Raw genomic sequence first — 25259 nt, 5'->3', positions numbered from 1 at the left:
GCAGCGGTGGCCGGGAATGTTTCCCTGTCCTCATCCAGTGGGGACACGGCCTCCAGCACCCACCTGGGGTTTGTCTGGACCCCGTTTGTCTGGTGTCCCCTGAGCACGGGTTCAGATGCATTTGAGAGAACCCCAGACCCTGCTCCCCAGGAGCTGGTTTCTGAGGGCTTGTGCAATCCCTGTCTCTTATCACCAGCTTTGGAAACCAGGGGCCGATTTGGTTAAAACTGGAGAGGAGCTAGAAAGGAGGCCCTACTGCACTCCTGAGCTGCTGTGGGGACTGGAGGAGCTCTGGCTCAGGAAGGAGAGGGCACAGCAGGGGCACAGGGCAGCGGCCTTGTCCTGCTGCTCCCAGGACATGCCACGATCGTTTCTTCCAGACCAGTAGGTGATCCCATGCTGAGCCAGGGTTGTGAACCATTTCCCTTTGAACACACAACTACCGCAGACCCCTCCGCACTGTGGCCGGGCTGTGCTTGGCAAAGCAGCCCAGGGCCAGGCAGCCGTGCCTGCTGCAGCTCAGGGGCTGCTGCTGTCTGTGTTTATGGGAAGGGTCAGCCCCACTCAACCCACAAAGCCCACCCCTGCCACGGGGGAGAGCTGCAAATCTGCTCTTCTCTGGGCCCTCAAAGCATTCCCAACTCCTCTGCCTGCACCTCACCAGCACCAGGGAGACAAGTGATAAAATTACTGAGCCACCAAGGTCAAATTACTGAGCTCAGCCCTGGGCACACGCAGCCCCCGCGCCTGCAGGCCCAACCTGTTTGCACTGGGGCAGCTCCCGCGCACGAAGGGGTAAACACGAGGCCCCCGCAAGGCGAGATGAAAGCAGGGGAAAAGGCGGAGGCAGCAGCTGAGAAAGGGCTGTGCAGGCTGCCGCAGCTCTGCTGACTTGTCTGGGCAACATCCTGCGCCGCTGCACGCCGACGAGGACGGGCACGGCTGCAGTGGCATCGATGGCCCCAGCCACCAGCGCTGGGGGCTCCCAGTGGGTTTGTGCCACTTGGCTGCGGGACGAGGCCTCGCTTGGGTGCAGGCACTGGGGGGCTCAGCCCCACGCTGGGTCTGGCCACGGCCCCGCTGCCCCCTCTAGTGGCACCCAGCCTGGAGGGGACGAGCACAGCACCCACACTGCTGGAAGCGAGAGCCCCAAGCCTGAACAGACAGCCCTGGGGTACGGTGACACTGCACAGACACAGCAGGACCCCGCAGCCTCCTGGGGTAGCTGTGGCACCCACACACTTGGCCCCACAAATGAGCAGGGCTCGGAGCAGCTGGGATGCAACTGGAGGAATCAAACTTTGCAGCAGAACCAGGAACTGGCACCTGGGATCTTTTAGCAGCTCTGCACTGCACTTCCTGTGGAGTCCCAACACCCCGTGTTTGTTTTGCTGATAGAAAGCCTCTGATGAACATGCAATCATGAGACATTTAGCAATCAGAGCGTGCTATGTAAATACAGCATAATTTATTGGTTTCATGTCAGAGAACTATAGTGGTATTTGTACGCGTGTCCTAACGATAGCACAAGAAACAAGAGTCATGTATATACAGAGATTCCAGGACACAAAAAAAAACTTTCTAATGCAGAAGTGGTTAGTGGTAGTTTGGTCACTGTTCACAGAAACCTTTTCTCTCCCTGTAAACCCTGCTCCCTGCTCTCCCCTTGATCCTAGGTAGCCCAATCTACCTACCTCGGGGGACTGCCAGGCTCTGGCCAGGCAGCAGAGCTCTTGTGCAAGCAGGAGGCAAAGCCCCTGGCTCTGGCTGCCCATCAGACACTTTGGTTAAGAGGAGACATGTGGCAGAGCAAGGAAGCGCTGCTGAGGAAGAGAGAAGGTTTAGTACCCTAATGGAAAGCAGAAAGTGGTCCACATAGAGCCTGTAAGCAAGGCTGGAGAGCAAGCAGCCTGGTTCCTCAGTAGGGTCTGCGTACCGCGAGGAGAAAGGGAAGTGCAGGTGTTTGAGAAGCCAACTTCCCCATGCTGGTCCCAGCGCCTTCCCTCTGCTCATTCCCACCAGGCGCGGGTCCGCTTGTCCCAGTGCTGCCAGTGCTGATCCTGTCCCCACGGGGCGGTGCAGTGGGAGCAGCTCAGCTCAGAGCTGGTGCAAGAGGCAAGAGCAGATTCACAACAGGAGCGCTCCAGCACAGCACAGCTGCAGGATAGATCATCATCAGCAGAAGCAGCTCTGGTCTGGCCATGAAAAAAAACCAAGTCTGACTTCTTTCACAGAGAAAGAAAGGCAGGGCAGGCCTTGGGGACAGGATGCCAAGTGCAGGGTGAGCACAAAAGCAGCTCTGTCCAAAAACTGACCGCACAGCCAGCGGAAGAGGTGCCGGAACCAGACAGCTCCTTGTGGTGCCCCAGTGAATCTGTGTGCACCAGCACTTCTTCCCCAATGCCCACACGTAACCTCCCTTCACATTTAGGAGGTGGAGGTCCAGAGGAATGTACCGCTTCCATCCCAGCGCCAGCTCCATGGCATGGCTCTACCTGGCGCACCTGGCTCGGCTCCTGGTGCCACTGCAGTGAGGGGGCAGAGGAGAGGCAGCACAGGCTGGCTTCTCCCTCCTCAGAGGACGAACATTCCCACCAAGTGGCCAAAAATACTTCTTTTTTTTTTTATAGAAATAACTATAAAAAAAACTAGTTTATCTAGAGCATCTTTAAAAAAATATTCCTGCAATATCACAGTTTTACATTGAAACTCATTAAAAATATATAGATTTCTTTAAGAAAACGTCTCTGTTCTCCCCTTGATTCATGTCTCCAATGCAGGAGTGGGACTCTGCGTCCTCAGAAGAGATGCCGAGGTGAGAGCAGGACGGTCTGATCTCAGTGGCACATCCGGGAGGTCATTTCCTTCTGTCAAAGGGACATGACAAGGAACCGTGAACTAAGATCCAAACTGCCAGGTAAAGGTGTGGATGAAAAAATCTCACCTTTGTTCAGCTGGAAGTACCCTTCTCAGACACACGGTGACACTGTCACCGAGCACTCCAGGTGGGGCAGGGCTGTGCTCCCCCACCACTCCCAATCCCGGGGCAGGAGGGACACCTTCCACTGCCCCACAGCTCTTCAAATTCTACAGCCGTAAGCAGCTGAGCCAAATGTCACAGCTACCTCTTAGGTTTACCATGTCACACCCTCCATCCTGTAGGCTCCTTGTGGTGGTGGTGCCCTTGTTCTTCAGCATGGGCAGTAAGCACAGAGAGGGGACTTTTGCTCTTCCCTCCCCATCCTGGATGGTGAATGGGGCTGAGCTCAAACACCACGTGCAACAAGGCAAGCTGGCTGCCCGAAACACAAGGAGGTTGCTGGAGAACAAGTCATCTTCCCCCAGCTGATGCCCAAACAGCCCTGCTTAGCTCTACCTGCACATCCCGGCTCCCATCTTCCTGACTGCCAAACTGCGAGGCTGACCCATTGCCTCGATTCCAGCAGTGGGATTTGAGAGGGCAACTGTGACACCTCCACCCCCAGCCCACCCCTTCTGCACTCACTCCGAGACTCACCAGTGGTTCCAGCTCCTTGGTGTCTATTAGGTTGAACTCTTTCACAAAGTAGTAAAAGTGCTTGTAGCAGGTGTTCACGTGGGCTTCCGACCCCATCTGGGTGATCCTGTCAAAGTGGTGGATGTAGACATGGACAAAGACTCGGAAGAGCCTGGAGAGAATCTTCTTCACCACCGGGAGGAAGTTCTTGGGGAAGGGAGTACCTGGGAGGGGAGACAAAGCCATGAGAAGCTTCACAGAAGTAGGAATGGGTTCCTCAGGAATAAAATAAGTTCTTCTTGATAGAACAGGTAAATTTTGAGACAAAAGGGAGAGAGTTCTGTCCAAAGTAATTTCCAGTTCCCCTCTCCTTTTTCCTTTCCATTTTGGGTCAGATTTTTCAAAGCATCAATTTGTGACAGTCCTGCACACCATCAATTGCTGTGAGCAGCTGAGAGCTAAAAGCAGGGGATCACCATCAGATTCCCACCACCTGCTTCAGTCCGAGAGTTTTCTTCTACTCCTACTTGGCATGTTTACATAAACAGTGCAAAATATTACTAACTACTGCTTCTGGAGAAGAGTTCAATTTCCCCAAAGAAAGCGTCAGAGATATCCCCTCCAGTTATCTCACAATTTGATAGGTCTTTAGCTCTTCGGTTAAAAATTAAAGACATTTGGGTCCCCTGTAAAGGCACCAGAGGATAAGCCTGGTCTGAGTTCACTGGGATTTGTTTAGCCAGGGCCTGCAGCACAGCAGCCTGGCCAAGTGGCCAACTCACAGTATTAAAGTTCACACAGGTCCTTTCTGGAGGAACAAGGATTAGTGAAACCCTTTCAACACCCTGCAGGAACTGGTATCAGGTAAAAGCAAAGCTGAGGACAACAACTCCACAACCCTCCTGCTGCCGGAAACTTGTCTTGCCTCCCTGAACAAAAACACCCTATTTATAGTCCCCAGAGAGTTTTACAGAACAGTCCTAAATAAAGGCAATGCACCCTCCTGGGTGCCAGGAGGAACGGATGGGGAGGATTTCAGTGCTTCAGCTGCCTGAAGGACCAGCTCTTCACAGCCCTGCTTGCACACGGTTTAAGCAGTGCTTTGGCAGGAGTAGAAGAGCCCCGTGGATGCAGATGCATCCCAAACAGAGGCCAATCGCATCCTGCCAGAGTCCCGATGGCATAAATGTGGTGGCAGGAAGGAGGGAGCTGAGAAACGCCTCCTCCAGCCCTGCCTCTGCAGACACTCCGCCTGCCCCACGGGGGGAACAAGGCTGTGCTGTGACAGGGGCCGCATGCAGGGGCAGGAAGGCAGCTCCTGGAACCCCGCTTGCACCGGGGCTCCAGCATCACCCCAGGTCCCCAACGGCCATGCAGAAGAGCCTGGCAATAGCCCAGGGCTGCTCTGGGAAGGCAAGGAGCTGACCCTGCCGTGAAACACCCCAGGGCTAGCACTGGAGCAGTGACGTCCCCCCTGCCACCGTACACCTCTCTGCTGCATCTGGTCTTTGGCTTTCCAGAAAGTGGGAGTTCTCAGTGTCATCATTCATATTTACCTAATGCTTTGGATACCGAACTCACCACAAAAACAAACAAACAAGCAGCTTTTTTGTCCCAAAGTGAGTACATGAAACTGTATTTGGGATTGCAGATTCAGTTGTCTTTGGTCAAATTCTCCTTTCCATCACCCTGGCAATAGATAAAAACACCGCCCCTCCCTCCACGCACGTGTCAGCATCCCACCCAGCTGCAACAAACAACTGACTGCATGCCAGTAAGCACCGAGCTAGAAAGGGCAGAGTCAGCTAATGCCAGCCTGCAACAACAAAGAGGCTAATTAGGGAAACATGGCCACCATCACCAGGCCAACGCAGAGCACGTGCACTGAACCCACAGCAATCAGCTCAAAAAGAGCTGTCCTTCAGGAGACCACGTCCAGCAGGAACTGCTGACAGTCATGCCAGAGACTGGCTTTTTAAGAGCAGCCTCTTATTTTTGTTCCCTTCGTTTGGTTTGCCTTTGCTTTCCTCGAGGTATCCACAACTTCAAATGAGATCTCTACAGCTCTGGGTATTTTAGCACTCAAGAAGAGGCCTGAAGTTTCTATAAGCTTTGAAGAGCTTTTACACTGCCGGCCTCCAAGCAGCCCAAAAAGCAATAGCTGTACCACAATGGTGACCTGGGCAGCAGTGACCACGAACAGCATCTCCTGGACCAGGACCTGAGGGCTCAAAGGAGAAGGCTCTGCACTGGCCTCCCTCCCCACAGCTGCAAACAGAACCCAACTCACCGACGTTAGTGGGAAAGATGTCCTCGTTGTTGATCTGTACCTCAATCCAGTCCATCAGGAGGTTCATGTACTGGGGAGCAGACAGGGCCGTGGGCTTGCGGTACTTGTGCTCGTCCTGCCATCTGTACTCGTACTTGGGCCCCCCAGACATGACAGGGCAGGACTGCTCTGTGCAATAGTCACTGATGGTGCCGTAGATCAGGTTGATGCGGTTGAAGAAGTCCACCACGTGCACGGCCACCCAGTCGTTCTGCTCCTCTCCTGGTGGCAGCTGGACGGCCACCTTCAAGTCCAGGCCAGCGTTGAGCGAGGCTTGGGCTTTCTTGTGGAGCTCGAACCGCTGAGTCCCCGGCTCAAACTTGCGCTTGGGCCGGAAGGTTTTGTCTTTATTGAACACTTGCTTTAAAGCATGGGACATCTTTCTTCTCTTCTTCTTTTTTTTTCCAGGCCCGTAGCGATGACAGCTGCAGACACAGAGCTGCTGGGCCACTTCCTGGGGCAGGGCAGCGAGGACTCTGATCTTCACAGAAACCTCCTTCTGCTCATCTGGTCCTGATCTGCAATGCAGCACAGAAGGGCAGCGATTAGGAGCAGCTCTCTCAACAGGAAACCTGGTCTAAATCCCATAGGAAGAGATCTGGGATACCATCTGGGCCCTCGCCCCCGATCTGAGCAGAGCAGGGGCAGCCAGCGCCAGCTTTTCTTTTCTTTTCTCTCCTCCCCTCCCAGGAGAGTCCGGAGCAGAGGAACAGTCCGGCCATTGGGGGCGAGCTGGGCTGGGTCAGGAGCCCCCGCAAGCCCCTCTGTGTGCTCAGCATGGGGATAGGGAAGCCAGGAAATCCCCCACGAAAAGGGTGAGATGAGAACAAGACAGCAGAGAGGGACAGGGCCAGCGCAGGAGATCACATCAGCACAGCGAGACCCAAATCCTACCAAAAGGAGGAGAAACTCCAGCACCAGCTATTCAGGTGGAAAGTAGCAAAGGTTTAAGAAGGTTTAACGTTGAGTTAGGCCTCACTTGAATCAGATCCTTCACCTATGCTTTTCTCCCCCCTCTGCACACAAACCTACTCCAAAGGTAACTTGATGACATCCTACACCAGAGCCCAGCTCTGCTGCCAGACATATTCTAACCAAATACCAGTCTGACCAGGAGCTGCGTGCGCTGTCGCAGCACTAAGGACAAGATGAGAACAGGCTGAGAGAAATGAGAAGTTGATGCAGCTCAGGCACCCATACACTCAGTATCCTGAAATAGCACCAGCTTCAAAGACAGCCACAGGCTCTTCTGCAGGTGCAGAGAGCACAACTGTGCTCCTCCTTTCAGCTGAGCTCACTCCATGTTGAAGCCTGGTTGAAAGCTCCAGGACTGGGAAAGCTTGTCTTCCTCTTCCAGTCTATGAAAACGAATCGGCTCTGAGAGGCTGAGACACAAGTTAAGATCTTGAAAGGATGCTGACAAGAAACACAGCTCTGTTTATCTGTAGCTAATTATACCTCCTTTGTTCCCACATCCATTCCTTCACATAATTTGTGTCAAGCGGCTCTTTGATGGAAACTCAAGGCAGAAAATTGTACCAAAAATATTGTTTTGCATGTGTTGGACAGAGAAATAAAGCAACAGAAACTCAAGCTGATGGACTACAGAATGCGGCAAATAACAGTTTCCATAATTTTCTAAGAAAACAAGCAAACAAGTCCCTTCCACCAAGCAGAAAATCTCCTTAGCTGTAGCATTGTTTAAATAGGTAAATAACGCCCCCAAACTCTGACAAGAAAAATTTCAAATTCGAGTCAAAACTACCTTTCTGCAATCCAGCCCATCTTTAACAGATGCTGCATCATGCTTATCAGCATTTCTTCTCTGGAGAGAGATTAAAGGACTTAAACCAAAGCCTCTTGTTCTCTTAATGACAGTAAGGAAAAAAACCCAAACCACCCCAGCTTGCCCCATAAGAACACGCTTGCCTTTCCCTAGCCCTTCTTCTCCTGCAGGAAGGGGCTGAGCCAACTTTTCTGTACAGAGACCAAGCTCTGGCTGTGACACAGGCCGTGACCACAGCCACGACACGCACTGAGACAAACGGAAAATATTTTCTTGTGGTTCAGCAAGATTCACCCTGCGTCGAGTGAGCGTGACGGCGCCCACGCTGACGCCACAGGCTCCTTGCAAGAAGTGCTGCCGGAATGGCTGCTGCTGTGACCCTACCCAGCTATCACACCAGAATCAAAAAAAAAACAAACAAAAAAGAAGAAGAAAACCTCCAGAAAATGCGACCTCGAGAAGCCTCTGATTGCACCGCAGACTCAGTGAGAGGAAGTAGCAAAGGGGATGAAGAGAGATGTCTGAGCAAGGAGCTCCGGTTACCCAGAGCTGTGTCACAGCCTGGCCACATCCTGCAGCTCGGTGCGGAAGCGCCGGGGCTGCACCCACCCCACCATGCCCCAAAGGCGCCGATCAACCCGCACCAGCAATGTGGACAGCAGGTGCTGAGTGTGCAGCTACTTCCAGCAGGAAATCGGTTCCAGAGAAGCACTTGCACGCGATGATATCCTTACACTGGAGGTGGAGAAAGAAATATCCTTTAAACAAGCAGGCAGTAAAGATGGAGGAGCACTGCCTTTCATACAGCTCTCTGGAGGACTGGCAGCATCCTCAGTGTGGTACAACAGCTCTGTTCCTACTTGTTTAGGAACCGTCTTAAGAATTCCAGTGGTTCCCCTGGCATCCGTGCTGCAGCCACAGCCTGACCCGGGCTTGGAAAACCCATCCCTGTCCGGTGAAAGGGAGGGTGGGCTAAAACTGAACAGCAAAGCTGCAGAGGTAAAACAAAACAACAACAAAAAACCCCGCACATGTCAAGAAGCAAACATAGACCATTTTAGTCCATTTTCCAGAAGAAATGATCATTTGCACAGGGTGAAGAGAATTTTAATACGGCTTATGTGGTATCAAGGCAGCGTCTGCCCTACAAATACATGTAACTTCCTCTTCCTAAGAGACATCATTCTTGAGAGCTGTGGAGCTCGACACAGCAGCAATCATCTTGCAGACGATTCAGCATCTGTCTGAAGGCATTAGCAAAACTAGTAGCTAAGACTTCAAGCAGATTCAGCATATTTAATTACGGTTTTTGAGTGCAAATGAACTAAATGAAGCATTTGGCACTAGAAAAAAAGGAAGAAAAGACAGACCAAAAGCATCACTGACATTGCTTGAAGATGATATCACATGTACAACACCTTCCACAGGCAGGAGTCATTGCTCTGGCAGCACTAGAACACTGTCTTTATGAAGAGGAGAAAGGAAACAGTACAAACAATTAGCACATGGGACATGCAAAGCACCTGAGTGGGACTTGCAAGCTTCAAAGACGAGGAAAAAAATCCCAACACACAAACAAGCCTGCAGTACATTTTGTTTCCTCCTCTCTTCCAGCCAGCCAAGATTACGGCGGACGTCACCGGTGCAAGCAGACCTTGGCCATCCCTCCCACGAGATCAGAGCTGCTGCAAAGCCCTGCGCCGTGGCAGGCTGGCAGGAGCAAAACCACCCCGGCTTCCCCAGAGGAGCGGCGCTGCCGCTGCTTGCAGGAACTGCAGGGACGGGGCTGGGCTGCCCTGGCTGCTGCAGCCGCACAGCGTGGGGCCGGAGGCCTGGCCCTCTCCTCCCTTCCCAACCAGCTTTTATCCCCTTACCCTGCTCCTACAGCTCCAGCCCTAACACCCATTTCTGCCGATGGTGACCCAGGGCAGCGCCCTTCCTTCCCTCTGCCATCCCTCCTCCCTGCCGCTAGCAGCGGATCGCGCGGTGCTGCCTCATTGTAAAGGCTCGGGGCAGAGGGAGCCCCGGCTCTCCTCGCTTTCACACACAGCTCAGAGCAGGCACAAAACAAGGAAAAGAGCAGCCTGCGCCGCAGCCCCTGGAGGCGGCCTCCCTCGCACGCTGGCCTCCCAGCCGTGGTGCTGCCCCCGCTGCGGCCCCCCACCCACAAGCAGGGTCCCACGGCGGCTCCATCGCCTCCGAGCGCGCCTCGTGCTCCCCTCCACCACTAACAGCCTGCAGAGGCGCGTCGGGAAGCTCCTACCTTCGTTTTTACCCTCCTGAAATCGCTCTGCTCGTCTCTGCGACTCCTGCGAGCGCTTGCAGGCTCCGAGGCAGAGCTTCCTCCTTTTTGAAAGAGAGAAAAGTTTTGTTTCACGCTGCTGGCGGGGAGGGGCGAGGCTCGTGGCCACTTCCCTCCCAGTGACCCCAGCTCCAGGCAGCTCACATTTTGCTGCTGAGCCCTCGAGTAAATCCCAGTGAGCAACATATTTCTCAGAATAATTAATTCCTCTAATTTCCTTTTACAGAAGCCACGCTGCTGTACCGCAAGATGACACCAAGCAGTACCGATGCTAAACACTTACACGAAATCCTGCCAAAAGTCCCTTCGGGGGCAGCTTATATAACTGCAGCCCTTCAGTGGCGACCCTGTGCCCATCGCCCCCCTCTCTGCAGCCCCCCAGAAGCACGAGGTAAGCAGGGAGCAGGCCCCCCCCCCCCACCATCGCAGCTCACGCAGAGCTTCCAACGCAGGACACCAACTCCTGTGCCAGTTTGACAAAACAGCCACGGCACATCAGACACATCGAACACTTCCAGGCAAGACTGAAGTTACGGGGCGTGCCAGAGCAGCGAAGCTAGCAAGGTGGCCTCAGGGACCTTAAACAAAAAAGTAAAGACGCACACGCACATGGTTTTCATAACTTCCCCCCCACGCTTTCACAAATACCTTCCCACAGCCATTCTGCTCAGTTTCTCAGTAAAAGATGATCCTGGGTTTCTATGATCAAAGGAGAGGTTTTAATACAGAGAGCGAGGATCGGACCAATTACGGCCAGCAGGGCTGGACGGGCACTAATGATGGCAAGTTTCTGTGCCTCTAAAGCAAGTCTGGCAACAAGCAGGACAGCTCATCTTCACCGGATGAGGCTTTCAGCTGCTCTTTCGAACAGTTTTACAACACACGGACCAAAAGGTATGCCCCTGCGCTTACCTTGGTCACGGGCAGGAGAGCGAAGCACGCTGAGGACTATTTGGGGCAGAACACGAGGGTTTAGGCTCACGGCAGGCACGTCCGACCATTCATAACTCCTGTGAGACGGCGCTTCCACGTAGGCCGGCTTCCTGTCTGGCACGGCGGCCTTGTGGCTGGCCGAGGCAGCTGCCAATGTTTTTCCCAACGCTAATCACCCCCCTCCACACGCTCCGTAACACTGCCCCTGACGGCGCGGAGCTGCGCGCTCCCCAGCCGAGGAGACTCGTGCTGTTATTTGGAAAAGCCAAAATGGAAACCACGCTCCGGAGAGCTGAGCAGAGCCAGGACAGAGCAGTGCTTCTCCTCTGCGAGGAAACTAAAGGCTGCTGCATGAGGAGAGCCAAGAAGCTGCCCTGCACGTTTCCTTTTTCTTCCCATTTTCTCTCTGCTCGCTGCTGGCAACAAAGGCCAGGAGCTGCTTGGAAGGAGAGGGAGCACAGGGCAGAGCTGGCGCAGCCGCATCGATAACCCCAGCCTGGGTTGTGCACAAGCAACAAGTTCCCTCTGCTGCTCAGCAGGAAAATATCCAAATTTTCCTTCTGGAAACTGGTTTCATAGCGGCCTTTACAACACATGGGACAGGGCCACCTAGAAACGCACATTTCAGATGTTAGATTCCCAAGGCTTAGAGAAACAAAGAGCCCTCTATGCTTCACAACAAAGTCTGTTTTAAGAAAGTCCTGCTGGTCACCAGCCACCCCTATACCCTGCAGCTTAAAGCTGCTGCACAATTTGGGAACTCTGAGTAAAAACCATACAAACGCCATCTCCCAGGTACTTCCCGGAACCAGGCTTGCTCGGGGGCAGGACGGTCTCCTTGCACAACTTAAAGCCATGCAAACGTGGAGCCGAGCAGCATTTGCAAGTAGGTAAGAAAAGGAAACGGTATAAAAAGCACGAGAAATGTTCTGGGGGGCTTTCATTGGTATCTTCCTTTTCCCCTTAAAGGCTACGCATTCGGTCAATTTTAACCTCCCGTCAGTTGATAAATTAAAGGGGAAATCCCTGCTCAGCCCCACACGGGTTGGAAGACCCAAGCGAAGCAAGCACTCGTGGTGCCGAGCAGCCGGAGGCACGTATCTTCGGCCGCCACACGTGGGATGCAGGAGCAGGAGGCCAGCATCAGCTGCTCAGCTTGGCGTTTGGGATGCTCCAGCCCACAAAGACACAAGGGTGACAACAGGAGGGACGGCGTGGGCTTTGTGTGACAGGCTCACATCACAGGGAAACGCTCACGGAAGGAGCAGGGCCTGGAGGACGGCTTCTGGCAGGGCAGAGGGAAGGCTGCATCGCCCCGAACTTTGCCTGGGAGACGTCAGAGGCTCCAGCACCGCCTGTCCCCACCTGGCCAGCAGCCGCAGGTGGTTACAGAGCCACATGAGAAAGTCAGCTTCTAAGGTCACCACTTCTACTTTCCCTTCCCCAACAGGGTCAGAGAGCAGATTCTGCAATTTAAAATCTTCACTTAAAAGCCTAGGAATGACCACAGCACAACAGGAACGTCTCTTAGAACCTGCATAATTACCGATTTGGGGCCGATTTTCCTGCCTCTTACGTGCCATCTGTATCTCTTGCAATGTCAGAGGCATGGCTGTGTTGGAAGGCTTCCACGGATTGCACTTACACAGCTTCGGACAGATCACGGCTGCGTGTGGAGGCAGAGCTCATCTGCTGCTGGCTCCGCAGATGCTGCCTTGAGCCGACAAGCTGGGTCACGACTCCAGGAGACAGGTTAACTGCACAGACAAATATTTCTAGGATAAACCATACTCCGTGGGTGGCTGACGGCACACTCAGAACAGCTTTTTTCAAGGTCTGCAGGGCTGTATTTTGAAGGAGGCTCGTTCAGGAACACCTTTTGCTGTCTTTCAACCCAGTTCTGCCCCTCAGCAGGGGACTCATACGGGGCAGCGTGGTATTTATTGAGTCCAGGCCGTGAACTACACGTTTCTTCCTGCTTTCACGGGTTCTACATGATCATCCCCACTGAGCAGGGGCATTTTTGAACCAGCAGCGGTTTCCTCTAACTTTAGGATCTGCCCAAGCGGCAGGGGTGGCTGATTTGGAGCATGAATCTTGCCTTTGGGAGGTGTCACCCAGGGAAGGGGCCGGGGCATGAGCTGGCCACACGGCCAGCCTTCCCCGCGGCCAGGCCAGTCCCACGGACGAGCGCCGCTTCTCCCCACGTTAGCATGATGCTTTTATAAGAAAGCCGTATTGTTTCCTGCTGAAAGCGGGTGCCCACGAGGCCTGCTCCTCTCCTCCACGAGGAGATATGGCAGCGGCCCAGCACACTAACGTGTCTCCAGGCAGCAAAGGCAAGGAACAAGCCCACTGATGTGGAGTTAGAGATCACCTCAAGACAAACCACATCATAAGACCTCCTGCATACAGCGAGGAGGAAAAAAAAGAAAAAAAAAGGCCCAGACAGCAACCCCAACGTAAGCCTGCAGTTAAGATCAAGAACAATTACAGTGGCTTTCAGCTTAGTAACGGGTCTTACTCAGCTTCTGCTACCAACTGGAGCACGTATTGAATGGCTCCAGCTCATTTTCTGTTCCCCAGAAGCCAGAGCAGAGGCACACAGCCAGGGCCATCATTCACCCAAATCCAGCCCCTACCTGGGCTGGGGGTCTCCTGCAGCCACTGCATGGGTGCTGGTGGCAGGGAGCTGAGGGCAGGCTCCTGACCAGCCTTACGCTGCCCTGCAAGGAGATCTGCGCTGCCACGGGGTGGGAAGGCAGCCATGCAGTCCCCAAGAGGATGGGGGCAAACACCAAGCACAGTCACTGCAGGAGAGTTGAGCCCAGCAGCACTCAAACTCCAGCTGTGTGGGGCCAGCAGCACAAAGGGACACCCATCAGCACCACCATCCTCACCTCTTCTTGGAGAGACTAAGTAACGACAAAGCGTCTACTGACTCCACCTAGACTTCTACGAGAAGTCAAAGCCACCACAGCTGGACGGATGTGCACACTTACAAAGGTTTTCTTATGGCCTTCATCATCCTCATTCCCCCCCAGGGGGGTTATTGGGCTCCCTCCCCTCTGCTCCCCATGCACTTGGTGTTCTCAGAGCAGCAATTCACCCAGGAGCCCTCCATCATTTCCTCACGAGCTGAGCAGCACTATCAGCGCAGCATCAGCTCCAGAGGGAGCAAGAAGCAGACCAAGAGTCGCAGATAACGCTGCCTCCGAGGGGCATCTGGAGAAGGGCAGACGAATGTGCAGCCTAAGGTGCATTCTTCATTGGAAGCATTAGCTGGATATTACGCATTTCTAAAGATAATCTCCTAAACCTCCAGCAAAGCTGGTTATGGATCCACTTAGAGCTGCATTTATGGCTCAAGTATCACAAAATACCTTCCTGCCTTACAAGAAATTAAAACTCAGAAGTTGAATCTTCTCCCAGATCTGAACTCTTGTGGCCAGGACGGGTTAGGTTTTGCAATCTCTTCTCTGACCCCACATGCTTTCACTGCTGACAAGGGAAACATTCTTCCTTTGTGTACTGCGGCCATAGAGATCTCTGGCCCACGTACAGAGAAGCATTAGTTACAAAACACCGTTACGTCAACCCCCAGTCCAACCTCCACAAACAGAGCTAATCGCGCCACTTCGGTCTGGGTGGCACTTCACATCTCATCAATGGAAGGGCCGTGTTACAGCCAAACGTGGCCACGAAAGCATCTGGCAAGCAGCTCCGTGACAGAGGACAGCTAAGCCACAAAGAAGGACTTTGCTCGAGATGATGAGCATGCTTCAAGCTCGCTGAGCCCCAGCTGAAGGGACAGGAGAGCCCACTGTCCTTTTTGCCTGTGCCACAGTCAACTGTGCAACCTCAACAGGTCCCAAGAGAACCCCAGATCCTAAAAGTGAGCCAGGCACAGGGAAACTGCTCCCTGCTCAGCATCTGGGCCCAGATCCCCTGTGCAAACCAGGAGCATTAGTTTCTGCTTCCCCATCACCAACCTGGCGGGAACTCCCAGCGCTCCTCTCCTCTCTTTCTGGGAATTTAAAGAGGTTCTGAGCCTGCTCGCCCTCCTGGCCAAGTCAGCTTTGCAGGGACGCGACTAAGACAGAAACTGAATCTAAGACACGGAATACAGGATCTAAGAAACAACAAGAGATAAATGCAGAGGTGGACGTGAAGCCAAAGCTCTGTAAAAGAAGCAGAGTGCAAGGACAAAGCACTGAGGACGGCGATAAACAGGTGGCTGGGGAAACCTTGCATCTCCTAGCAAAAAAAAAAAAAAAACAAACAACTGCCCTGCAACTTAGCAGAGCAATTCCAGACTGGAAAGGGTTTTAAACAAAGGGATGGAAATGAGGGATGTGTGGCCACTCTTCGGGTCAGAAGAGCCCCCAAGGGAGAGCCCCCAAGGGAGGTTTCCCAACCACCTGCGACAGGCACCGAACACCTTCACAGCCCCCCTGCCCCCAGGGCTTCCTGCCCTGTCCTTCTCATCCCTCCTGGCGCACACACCAGATTTCTTTTAAACTGCAGACGGGGGGGATTGAGGTCGGAAATTCGGAGGAAGTTTTTCCCTCAGAGGGCGGCACTGGAGCGGGATGCCCTGGGTGGGGGGGGGCTGCGGCTGTCCCAGGCCTGGAGGCGGCTCCGGGCGGCCCTGCCCAGAGCAGGGGGGGGTGGAACCGGCTGAGCCCCGAGCTCCTTTTCAGCTCAGGGCACTGTAGGGACCCGTGACGGGATCCCGCGGCTCTCTGAGGGCAGAGGAGCCCAGGCGGGGCCCGGCTCCTGCGGCCCGCCCGCAGCAGGGGCGGCGGGGCCGGAGCGGGGAGGGCCGGGGGGGGGGGGGGCGGCGGCCCCTCAGCAGCAGCCCCCCGAGGCCCGGGGCCGGCCGGGAGGCCACGAGGCCGCCTTCCACGCGAGAAAATAAACAAATAAAAGAAACTCGGACCCAGCTCAGACCGCCAGCGGAGGCCCCCCCCCTCTCCCCGTGTCCCCCCCCGGCCCCCCCGCACCTGTCCGGCCGCTCTCAGCCCCCCGTGGCCGCCGCTCCCCGCGCTCCTCGGGCCCGCTCCCGGCGGCTGCCGGGACTCCAAGCTCTGAAAGGGGCCGCCCCCCGGCGCGGCGGGGAGGGGCCGGGAGGCCGCGTCCGTTTCGTTTTCTTCCTTTTATTATTTTTTTTCCTTTTCTTTTTCTTTTCTTCTCGTTTTATGGGACGGGAACCCTCAGGCCCCCAGAGGGAGAAGCAGGGGCAAACCACTGCTGCTGTTAATGATCCCTCCAGCTTTTATTATCCTTTTTTTTCCCTTTTTATCCTATTATCCTTTTTTCCATTTTTTTTCCTTTTTTTTTTTTTCTTTTTTAATCTACCTGTTTAAACTTGTGAGCAGAGGAAGCGTTCCCACCTCTGTCACACCTGGAAGCTGGAAAGCGGTAGCAGCCCAGCTGCGGTTCCCAGAGGAAATTCCCAAACCCCCATCGCCCCCAAATCCCCACCGCAGGGGCCGGGCTCTGACTGGGGCCAGCCCGGGCTCCCCAAACCCTTAAACCCCCTCCTGCAGCCCGGGTTTGGCCCTACAAGGTTTTAGGAGCAGCTCCTGAGGGCTGCGAGATGCTCACCTCACCGAGGGCACCTGCCCCCGACCCGCCTCAGCAGCGGTGTTTGTTTGGTACCAGGACAGGGCTGTGGGGTGCTGGGAGGAAGGGTCGCTCCCTGGGGAGCCTGAGGTGCCCACCCTTTGCCCCAGCTGGAGATTAAACGGCAGCCAAAGCTGAAGCAAAGCCCCCCAGTACCTGAGAGAAGGGCTTTGGGACCATAACACCATTGAAGTTCATAGGGGAGCACCAAGCGCCTGGGGCTCAGCCCAATCCCTCACCATGCTGCAGAATTTAAGCAACACTGTTCAGATCTTTTTCTTTATTTATTTTTCCCTCTCCCTAAAATAGGGTTAAGCCATGGCAGGTGGTGGGAATTCCTGCTCTGGCTACGAACACGTCCAAGCCAATACTTCTTTAATGATGCTTAATCGAGCCGTGGGTGCAGCCCCTGCCCTTCCTCCTGCTCCTGGTCACAGGCTGCCACAGCTTCCTAGCGCATGAAATATCCGCACTCCAGGGATTTCCTCTCGCCCCTGTGTGTACCTTGAAAGTTAATTCAAGGAACTCGAGCATCCTGTGAGGAAAACAGGTTGTTGTGGTTCCCTGCGCTGTTCAGAGCCGTTTCTTCCACTTGCCTTCCCTTCGAGTAGGTGTGACAGGAGCCCCGATTCCCTGGCAGCAGGAGGGATTCTCTCTTCACCTGGGCATTCATCCCCTCCGGCCTCGCAGCCCTCCTTGGCCAGCACAGAGCCTCAGAGCATCACCTCAGCTGAGCTTTGCCAGCGCTTATCGGGGACAGCTCTGATGTAATTCATACTTCTTTGTAATTAGCAAAAGCTGGTTATTCTTAGAAACCTTAATGGATTAAATTAGAGATGATATTGATGGAATGAGATGTTGACACAGCAAGCTAATGACATCCTGCTGCTAAACCACCTCTGAGGTGGAGCTGAGTCATGTGCAGAAAGCAGGGCGAAGCAAGCAGCACTCGCTGGCACCTGGCTCAGCCCCAGCCCTGTTTCAGCCCAGGGCCAGATCCGGACCATGAGAAAGCTCCGAGTCCCAGGTGGCTGCAGGCATGTGGTGTCACCCTCACAGCATTTCTCATATTTCTTCCAGCCTTCAGTCCCCTCCAGGGGACTGCAGTCCATGCTAGGCATCCTGCTGAGCACCTCGGTGAAATTACTTATTAAATTATTCATTAAAAAACAAGAAGTCTGGCTGCAGAGCACAGCGCATGACAAAAGCTCACTCACCCTGTTTGGTTCTGCAGTAGAAATGCTGATTCCTGGAGTCCAGGGAAGGTTTTCCTCATTTCTTAACACAGTTATCGTCTGTGTGGTGTGACAGAAAAGCAGCCCGAGGTGCCCTTTAAACACTGGCAAGGCTCAGAAATCAGAAGCAAAATTTTATAGTACCAATATTTAAACCAATGTTCATAATTTCCAGAAGAAAAGCCGTCCATGACCTACAGCTGTCTGCCTGGACAAGATAATGTCATCCCTGAAATAACATTCACCACCTGATTGACCTGATGAATTGAAAACAGGATTCACTGTTACTTTCTCAGCCATGGATAAACTCCCTGGAAGTGCAGTCAAGGTGTAGGAGGTGGATGGGATGTTGCAAGCAAATCCCTGCCCTGCAGGGAAGAGACAACAGTTCAGTTTCTCAGCTCGGTTCAGTTTCTCAGCTCAGCAGTTCGGCCTGCCGTGGCACAGCCTCCTCTTGGATTGGGTTTTCTGCACCCTTGTCACAGCAAAAGGGGAACAGAGAAGTGCAGAGCAAAGGGTTGAGCTCAGAAAATCCCCATGTCTGTCTGGTTTTCACAGAGCAGGTGCTGTGGTAAAAGGTCAGGGGAATGGTTGGGGCTGGTCATGAGCAAAAGGGAGAGAGGAAAGCTTTTCCCCTTGATTTTAGAGGGCAGCAGTGGTGAAAGAGAAACAAGGACAGGACGAGACTTGAGGCCTCAGCCACAGCAGCAAGATGTCGGCACAGATGACAGCACCTGGACAAGATCTCCAGCCCTCCACAGGGCTGGTGCAGGATTGTACTGGAATGGAAAATGTGCAGAAGGCACAGCCGCCCTTGGAGGCTTCCATTCTTCCAGAACAGTCCCACTTTCCCATCTCCCTCACTCCCCTTTTTTTAGGGCCAAAAGTGGAAGAGCTGTTTCTGCACTCTCATGCTTTGCTCTTAGCTCGGTTCAACTCGTGCTTGGTCAGGGACAGGTTGCTAGCAGTGATGTGGTCACAGGGGCAGCACACAGTTGAAGTTTCAAGTAAGAAGGAGAAGTAGCAGAAAACACAGCTGTCAGTTCAAAGGGAAGTTTTTACAAACATTAGAATGAAGGAAGTCAGAGCCAGGCGGTAAGTCCCTGGGAAGCCTAAAACCAAGCTGTGCTAAAAGCACAGCAGTTAGCCACAGCCCAGAGCCTGCAGGTGGATGGTGGGGAGAGCTTGCTCATGCCCTGCACTTAGAGCATTGTTCTACACTTCTGCCATTTTGCAAGCAAAAACAGGGGGATCTCAGTGCTCTCTGAAATAAGGTGCAGTTCCAGATGTCCCCATTTCTGCCCCAAACTGGCAGCCTTGACCTAAAGCTCATTTCCTATCATTGTTCTTGCAGAGATGCACACAGCACCAGGCTGTGAGCAGGGCCTCCTGCAGCTCCCAGCTGGTGCAGGGCAGCTTGGAGGTCGCTACAGAGCCCCTGATCCCACGCTGTGTCCAACAGCCACAGGTACAAGATCGCTGCTCCTCAAGGGAGGAGCCTCTGCAGCTGCAAGCCTGGGGGTTTGGAGCGTGCCACTCTGCTTGCACTGGAAGGATGGTGCTGAGCACCATTTCTTTTACATACTCATCCATAGTATAGTGTGAAAAACCACACTTAAATAGGGACTGATTTTCTGTATCCAGTTGCTCAATGAATGTTGACAGGATGTAAATGCAGAAAGCAGGATACAAGCCTGCCTTGCTGTTTGAAGCCAGAAGTGCACAGCAGCAGGTTCACTGGAAGCTCCAGCACTGGCCAGTTAAGGTCCTGCAGCTCATTAAATACTTGACATTTGTTCCAAGTGGTTCCTGTTGTTTTGTTGTTGTTTTTCTTCATGCAGACCCTCTCATTTGCAAAGAGACTGATGTTAACTGTTGTATTCATCCTGTCAGATTTGTGCAGTCCCACAATGCAGCATAGCAAGCAGGCAGCCTCCCTGCAGGCCAACATGGGAATAAAATACAGCGCTCACAGTGCATGCAGAAAGCAAATGACTTGGTGCTTCCTTCTGCAGCAGGAGCTTATCTCCAGGTAATAGGGCCAACAAGTTAATGCAAGCAATGGATTTTTCTCAGTGCAGAGCTGGAAGCTCCCAACAAAATGTAAAGTGTCAGCTCAGTTTAAAATACAAGAGATAAAGAACATCATCATTCCAGTTTAGCACACCAGAGATCCCTTTTCTGCTAAGGCATGACGTGCACTAGAGCTGTTGCTGCTGGGGGAGCAGGTATGTGACCAGCACCTGATAGGCACATCAGGGAGATGGCTGGCAGGACTCTTCTTCACTGCTGCAAATCCCTCCCCAGCTGATAAAAAAGCAAAAACACAAAACGCACCATCCCATACAATTCTCACATCTTTCACAGCTTTCAGAGATTCCCCTTACCCACCCCAAAGACACAAACCACAAAGACTCAGAGTTGGGGTACATCCAGGTCAAATAACGCTTGCACAACCCTTTCCCTTGATAAACATACAGCACTTGCACGTTATACAACAACTTCACAGTGGATAAATATGAAAAAAATCAATTCCAGAGTTAACTTGTATTACAGTGATGGGCACAACAGCCTTTTGATAAAATGTTTTTGGGTCCATACAAACTGGAAGAGTCTTATAAAATCACTATTTACAAAGCCAAAAATTTAACTTAGTTTTGAAAGTTTATTGGATCATCTTGACACAAAATCATTACAGCAGCTTGTGGTATGTTTTTTCTTTTTTTTTTTTTTTAAAGGGAATGTTGATAGCAAATAAATTTGTGAATGTAACACATCATACAGTTTCAAAATTCTAGAATCACTGCACAGGATTCCATAAGAGAAGATTCTACATGCTAAAGTGACAGCTTCCATCCATGAATTAAAAAAAAAAACACTAATTGAGGAACATTATCCTTTAAGACAATTTTAATATGTTCAGTTTCTAATACACAAACTGGCTAACCAAGGGAGGTTGACCAATACCAAAGACTAACACTTCACCAGCAGTGAAGCCTGCTGCAAATGAATTCCTGCAGCAAACAAGTGCTGTCAGAATACAAAGCTGGTCCTAGCAATAAAACCACAGTAGAGCCTTTTCAAGGATACCCTAATATGGGAAGAGTGTAAAGAGCACAATACACACTTAAAGTACAAGACATTAACCCTAAGGATAAGAGCGACACTTTATCCTGCTCCCTACATAGGGTTTTAGTTCAGTTCCACTGGGCATTGCTGATACCTGTTGGGGTGGTGCTGGGGAAGGGCAGACAAGCCCAACTCCTCCCTGGGGGCCTTTGGGTAATAGCAACCAATACTTTTTGGCTTGTGCCTCAAAGCAAAACCGTTCAAGCACGTTCTCCTTGCTGGGTATGGAACAGCAAGCAAGTAAAAGAACTGAAAAAAACAAAGATTTTGGAGAAGGACATCAATTAAGCGTATCTGCAAAGGACAGAACAACATCCCTTTCCAGTCAGTGATTCCATAAGATTTAGTACAGAATGGGCTTCACTCCATAGAGCCTTCCTTTCTTCCCTCAAGTAACCTCTAACAGACCTGTGCCACTCCTCACCAAGCCCTTCCCTCCTGCCACCCAGGCAGGGACAGTTCTGTTGCAGGAACCCAGCTACACTTGTGCTGCTAGATCTGTTCCCACTGCTGTGAAGGCAGGGCCAGATGATGCTACAGACCAATGAGAGCACAATGGTGCTGATCTCACAGCACAGAGGAAGGGAACAGGGCTGTATCTGCAAACTGGAGTACAAGGGATTAAACATGGGTGTTTCTCTAACCTGATATTGGTCAACCTCACCTGGTGAGCAAAATGGTACAAAAGCAGGAACAGACCCCTATGGATTTCCAGTTTCTTGCTACACCGTAACTTTTCAGGAATGTGAAATTGAAGTGGACTCAAAACGCATCAGCAGAGACTGCTCAGAGGTGAGAGGCATGAGAGACTCCATTTGCAGGGACAGTCAACAGGAGCAGATACCAAACAGTAACACTTCCAGCCTGTTTTATGTACTCACTCTCTACTCTTTCAACTGTCACTAAAAGAAGATTAAGGCTCAAGGCAACTACTATAAACAGAAACTCAAACATCCCAGTTCCAACAGCGCTCATTTGGATTAGCTCTAGGAGACAGGGGATGTTTATATGCTGATCACAATGGATCTTGAAATAATAAAAATAAATCACATTTATGAAAAAAGGCCTTCAGGTCCAGCACCAGCCTCTGCTAGAAATATACATCAACTACAGCAGCCCTGAAGACACTCCATGGCTAAGGATCAAATCAAACTTCCCGGGCAATAAGCACAAACAACAGACTCTGTGCTACTGTCGATACAATTCTGCTTAGTCCACCATCCCATGCAGATGGCAAGGGTTACAGGATCATTGTGAACTGCTGAATAAATAGCGCCCCTCCCTCCCTCCTCCAGTCATGTCACCAGGATCTCTTTGGGCTAGAAAGGGTTAACACCACAGTTTGTAAAAAGTTTTGAAATAAAAAGGTAACATACAGCCTTAAAATGTCTAAACTGCAAACAATGGTGGAGTTAACTGAAAAGCACGTGCCCCAGGATAGTACATGCGTACGAGGGAGAAATTTAACACTTGGGTCTGCTTGTCTTTACACATTAGGTGTGTTTCTTGCAGTTGGAGTATTTTGTAAGGAATATTCAGCACTTGGACAATGTCTCTTTCATTTCATCCAACAAGTTGCTAAGCAGGGTAGAATCACTACATTTCCCATCTATGGATACAGAGTTCTCTCCCTTGGAAAGAAAAAGAAAAAAATCCATTAGCTCCTCTTCTAACCACAGACAATTTTCTTCCCAGCCTAACACACCAGCAACAGCCAGTGGAGCCCGCACAAGAACAAAGCAGGCTTAGATGAGCAGTCAGATCAGGGAAGCCGTGTTAGTGCTGCTGCTACCCACCAGGTACATGCTGGGCAACAGGAAGCCCCCTGGAGGTACAAGTTGGGTAGCAGCACAGGGAAAACTGCTGGATGGGCCAGATCAATTATATTACCCATCATGTCCCTGGACATTTTAGGCAGGAGTATTTCCCTCTTTCCAGTAAGATAGAAAAGGCTAAAATTTATTCTCTTCAGGTCTTGTTTCAAGTGTTAGATGTACTCACCTTTTTTACCAGTAGGCAGACATGATGACCTTGGATAGAACGACTGTACATTGATGCACAAGAATCAACACGTTCCACAACTATAAAGAAAGCAGGAGTTCTCATTTAATGGGACAGCTTTTTAACACAGGATTTGCTTCTCATAAAAAGGAGTTACTGCTCTGTCTAGCTTCAAGGAATACATCTTCTACGAAAGGAAGATGTCAGGGTTAAGATGATGTACGTGCCTGTCTCCTCTTGGCTCCTATCTGGGATGTTTTGCAATAGTGAGGTTAATTACTTGTCTTCCAAACAAGCTGTAAAGGTTTTGTGGCAAAGACATCGATCAGGATGCAGATCTCTTCCCCAGAACGCTCTCAACAAGGTAGTGCCTAATGCACATGCGAGAACATGATGAAACAGCTATTTGGTTTTGCTTCACCCAGTATGTGTTTTAATTAATTTAGAAACTCTTATCAGTCCAAGCTTGAATAGCTCTCTCCCCTCCTTAGTGAAACAAAGCATTAGGGGAAAGAGGTATGATGAAGCACTAAGATCAAATACAACCTCCAGAGAACAGCTACAGCCCTAACTATAAGCAAGCTGCTCCCATGATACCTGCCATGAGCATTGCCAAACTGGAGGAAAGCCACAGGGACCCAAGGAGAGCTCACTTTGAAAAGCACAATATGCTTTGAGGATATTAATGAGTTATAGAACTGGCAGCAACTCCTCTCCCACTTCTATTTAATCTGGATATCAACTGCTTCTGCCATTGAGGCCATGGTGTGTTGCACTCATCAAGCACAACAGGAATTTCTGCATCCAAAAGACTCACCTGAAAAGTGATGATGAAAACAGATCTTTGCCAGTAGATGTTGGAAAGAAATGCTAATTCCATCTACTTTAATAGAACTCATGTGTAGATCTCCAGATTCTAGAAGCTTGGCAAAAGCATCACTGCAAAACAGGAAGGAAAGTAAATACTTGTGCTACAAAGTCAAGTGAGATCTGTTATTTAGCCCCATGCAGACCTCAAGACATCTCAGGATGAAGTAGTTTAAGTACCACAAAGCTCTAGGAAAATGGGTTTAGAACAAACATGGGAACCAGACTGCACTATGGTTGAGGCCATAAGATACTAGAGTTACTTCCACACAATCCGTCAGCCTACATTGCATATAGTTCCTTCTTCAGAATCACTTGAAACAAACCACTTGACCTATTTTAACAGTCAAACATTACAAAAGATAACTGAACTGTAACCAAATCAATCACAAGCAGCCAAAGTCAGAAGCATGCTGTGTATCTCGCAGATATAGCCTGCAGCCAAAGCTCAGCTTCACATGGGCAGCAAAAGCACCGATGTTGTGAGGTGCCCCCTAAATGGCACTTACCTATAGCAAGGCGTCGTGATCAAGTATGAAGCGCAACTGAAGTGCAATTTGAAATCTAGTTTTTCATGGGTTGAACCTTCATCATTCTGCAACAGGTCAAAGGAAAGGAGATGAATGGGAGCCTCAAGGCAGCAAGAGGAGGCACCACCCCCACCTACCAAACAGGCACAGATGAGACTTTTAAGACTCAATTCCCCTCGATATACCCTAGGGTGGGCCTCAAGGATCAGTCTGAGGATGACCATCACACTGCAGTATCAGGCCACTTAGAGACGTGATTTGGGCAGGTGGGTTAATACATATGCCTACAAAAGGTAACAGTCAACTGGACAGATCTGGCTCCATTTCCAGTTGTGCCCTGCTGAATGAAATTAACTGAGCAGACTGAATTTAAGCTAACACTTCAAGATATGGTTTCATTGTTCACAATTTGCCAAAAATAAACTATCATTTTCCAGATTTTTAGGTACTAAAAATAGAACTGGTATACCACTTTTTTTTTTTTTAAGAAATATATAAAATAGAAGTATACTCAGAAATGGCCACAGCTGTCTCCATTCACTTCCTTCAAGCTGTTCACACAGCTACTTCATAAACAATTTTATTGAAGAAAAAATTAGAAACCCAGATGATAACCTGCAGACCAGGCAGATATTTATTAAACAATGCCTTCACGTAACATCACTCTTGCTCTGGGTTTCTATCCTTATTAATCTCATCTAATTCTTCGTATTTTTCCTGCCTTGTGCCAGATAGCACTATCCAACTCATTTTTGGGTAGCTGATACCAGAAGAAACAGACCTGAGTTGTATCTCTCACTAGCTGGTTATCCTCCTCTCCCCTGGCAGATGCATCACTGCAGTGATTTTCTAGCTGACAATGTGGCAAATGTTTCAGGCTGCATTGCTCACACTGCCAGAAATGACAGTTTAGGACATGCTTATGCAGTATTCAGGACATTCTTCGCACAAGATGTCATGTAAAAATACTTCTCATAGAACAGAATGGGCTGGTGCAGCAGAGATGAAATGATGCCTAAGAAA

The 25259-nt window shown here is 51.1% G+C and overlaps 2 protein-coding genes across 3 annotated transcripts in view; both read right to left on the bottom strand.

Annotated features, from left to right (window-relative positions):
* Nucleotides 1–1446: 1446 nt before the first annotated feature.
* MOB3A (MOB kinase activator 3A) lies at nucleotides 1447–15944 on the bottom strand. Its single transcript, XM_068661970.1, has 5 exons — nucleotides 15853–15944; nucleotides 9875–9957; nucleotides 5787–6343; nucleotides 3518–3720; nucleotides 1447–2867 (listed from the first exon to the last, which is right to left on the bottom strand). The coding sequence occupies exons 3-5, from the start codon at nucleotides 6202–6204 to the stop codon at nucleotides 2838–2840; spliced, it is 651 nt and encodes a 216-aa protein (XP_068518071.1). The 5' UTR covers nucleotides 6205–6343; nucleotides 9875–9957; nucleotides 15853–15944; the 3' UTR covers nucleotides 1447–2837.
* Nucleotides 15945–20354: 4410 nt separating this feature from the next.
* AP3D1 (adaptor related protein complex 3 subunit delta 1) overlaps nucleotides 20355–25259 on the bottom strand; it is a 43839-nt gene continuing 38934 nt past the window's right edge. For both annotated transcript variants that reach the window (XM_068661967.1, XM_068661968.1), the window contains exons 29-32: nucleotides 24216–24301; nucleotides 23657–23778; nucleotides 22840–22919; nucleotides 20355–22469 (exon numbers count right to left, since the gene is read on the bottom strand). In XM_068661967.1, the coding sequence (XP_068518068.1) occupies nucleotides 22374–22469; nucleotides 22840–22919; nucleotides 23657–23778; nucleotides 24216–24301 (384 nt within the window). In that variant the 3' untranslated portion in view covers nucleotides 20355–22373. The remainder of the gene's footprint in view (nucleotides 22470–22839; nucleotides 22920–23656; nucleotides 23779–24215; nucleotides 24302–25259) is intronic.

The sequence above is a fragment of the Anas acuta genome, chromosome 26 (genome assembly GCF_963932015.1).
Source record: "Anas acuta chromosome 26, bAnaAcu1.1, whole genome shotgun sequence".
In the NCBI taxonomy this organism is placed as follows: domain Eukaryota; kingdom Metazoa; phylum Chordata; class Aves; order Anseriformes; family Anatidae; genus Anas; species Anas acuta.
The sequence above is the reverse complement of the archived record's forward strand: the minus strand, read 5'-3'. Positions and strand labels throughout refer to the sequence as shown.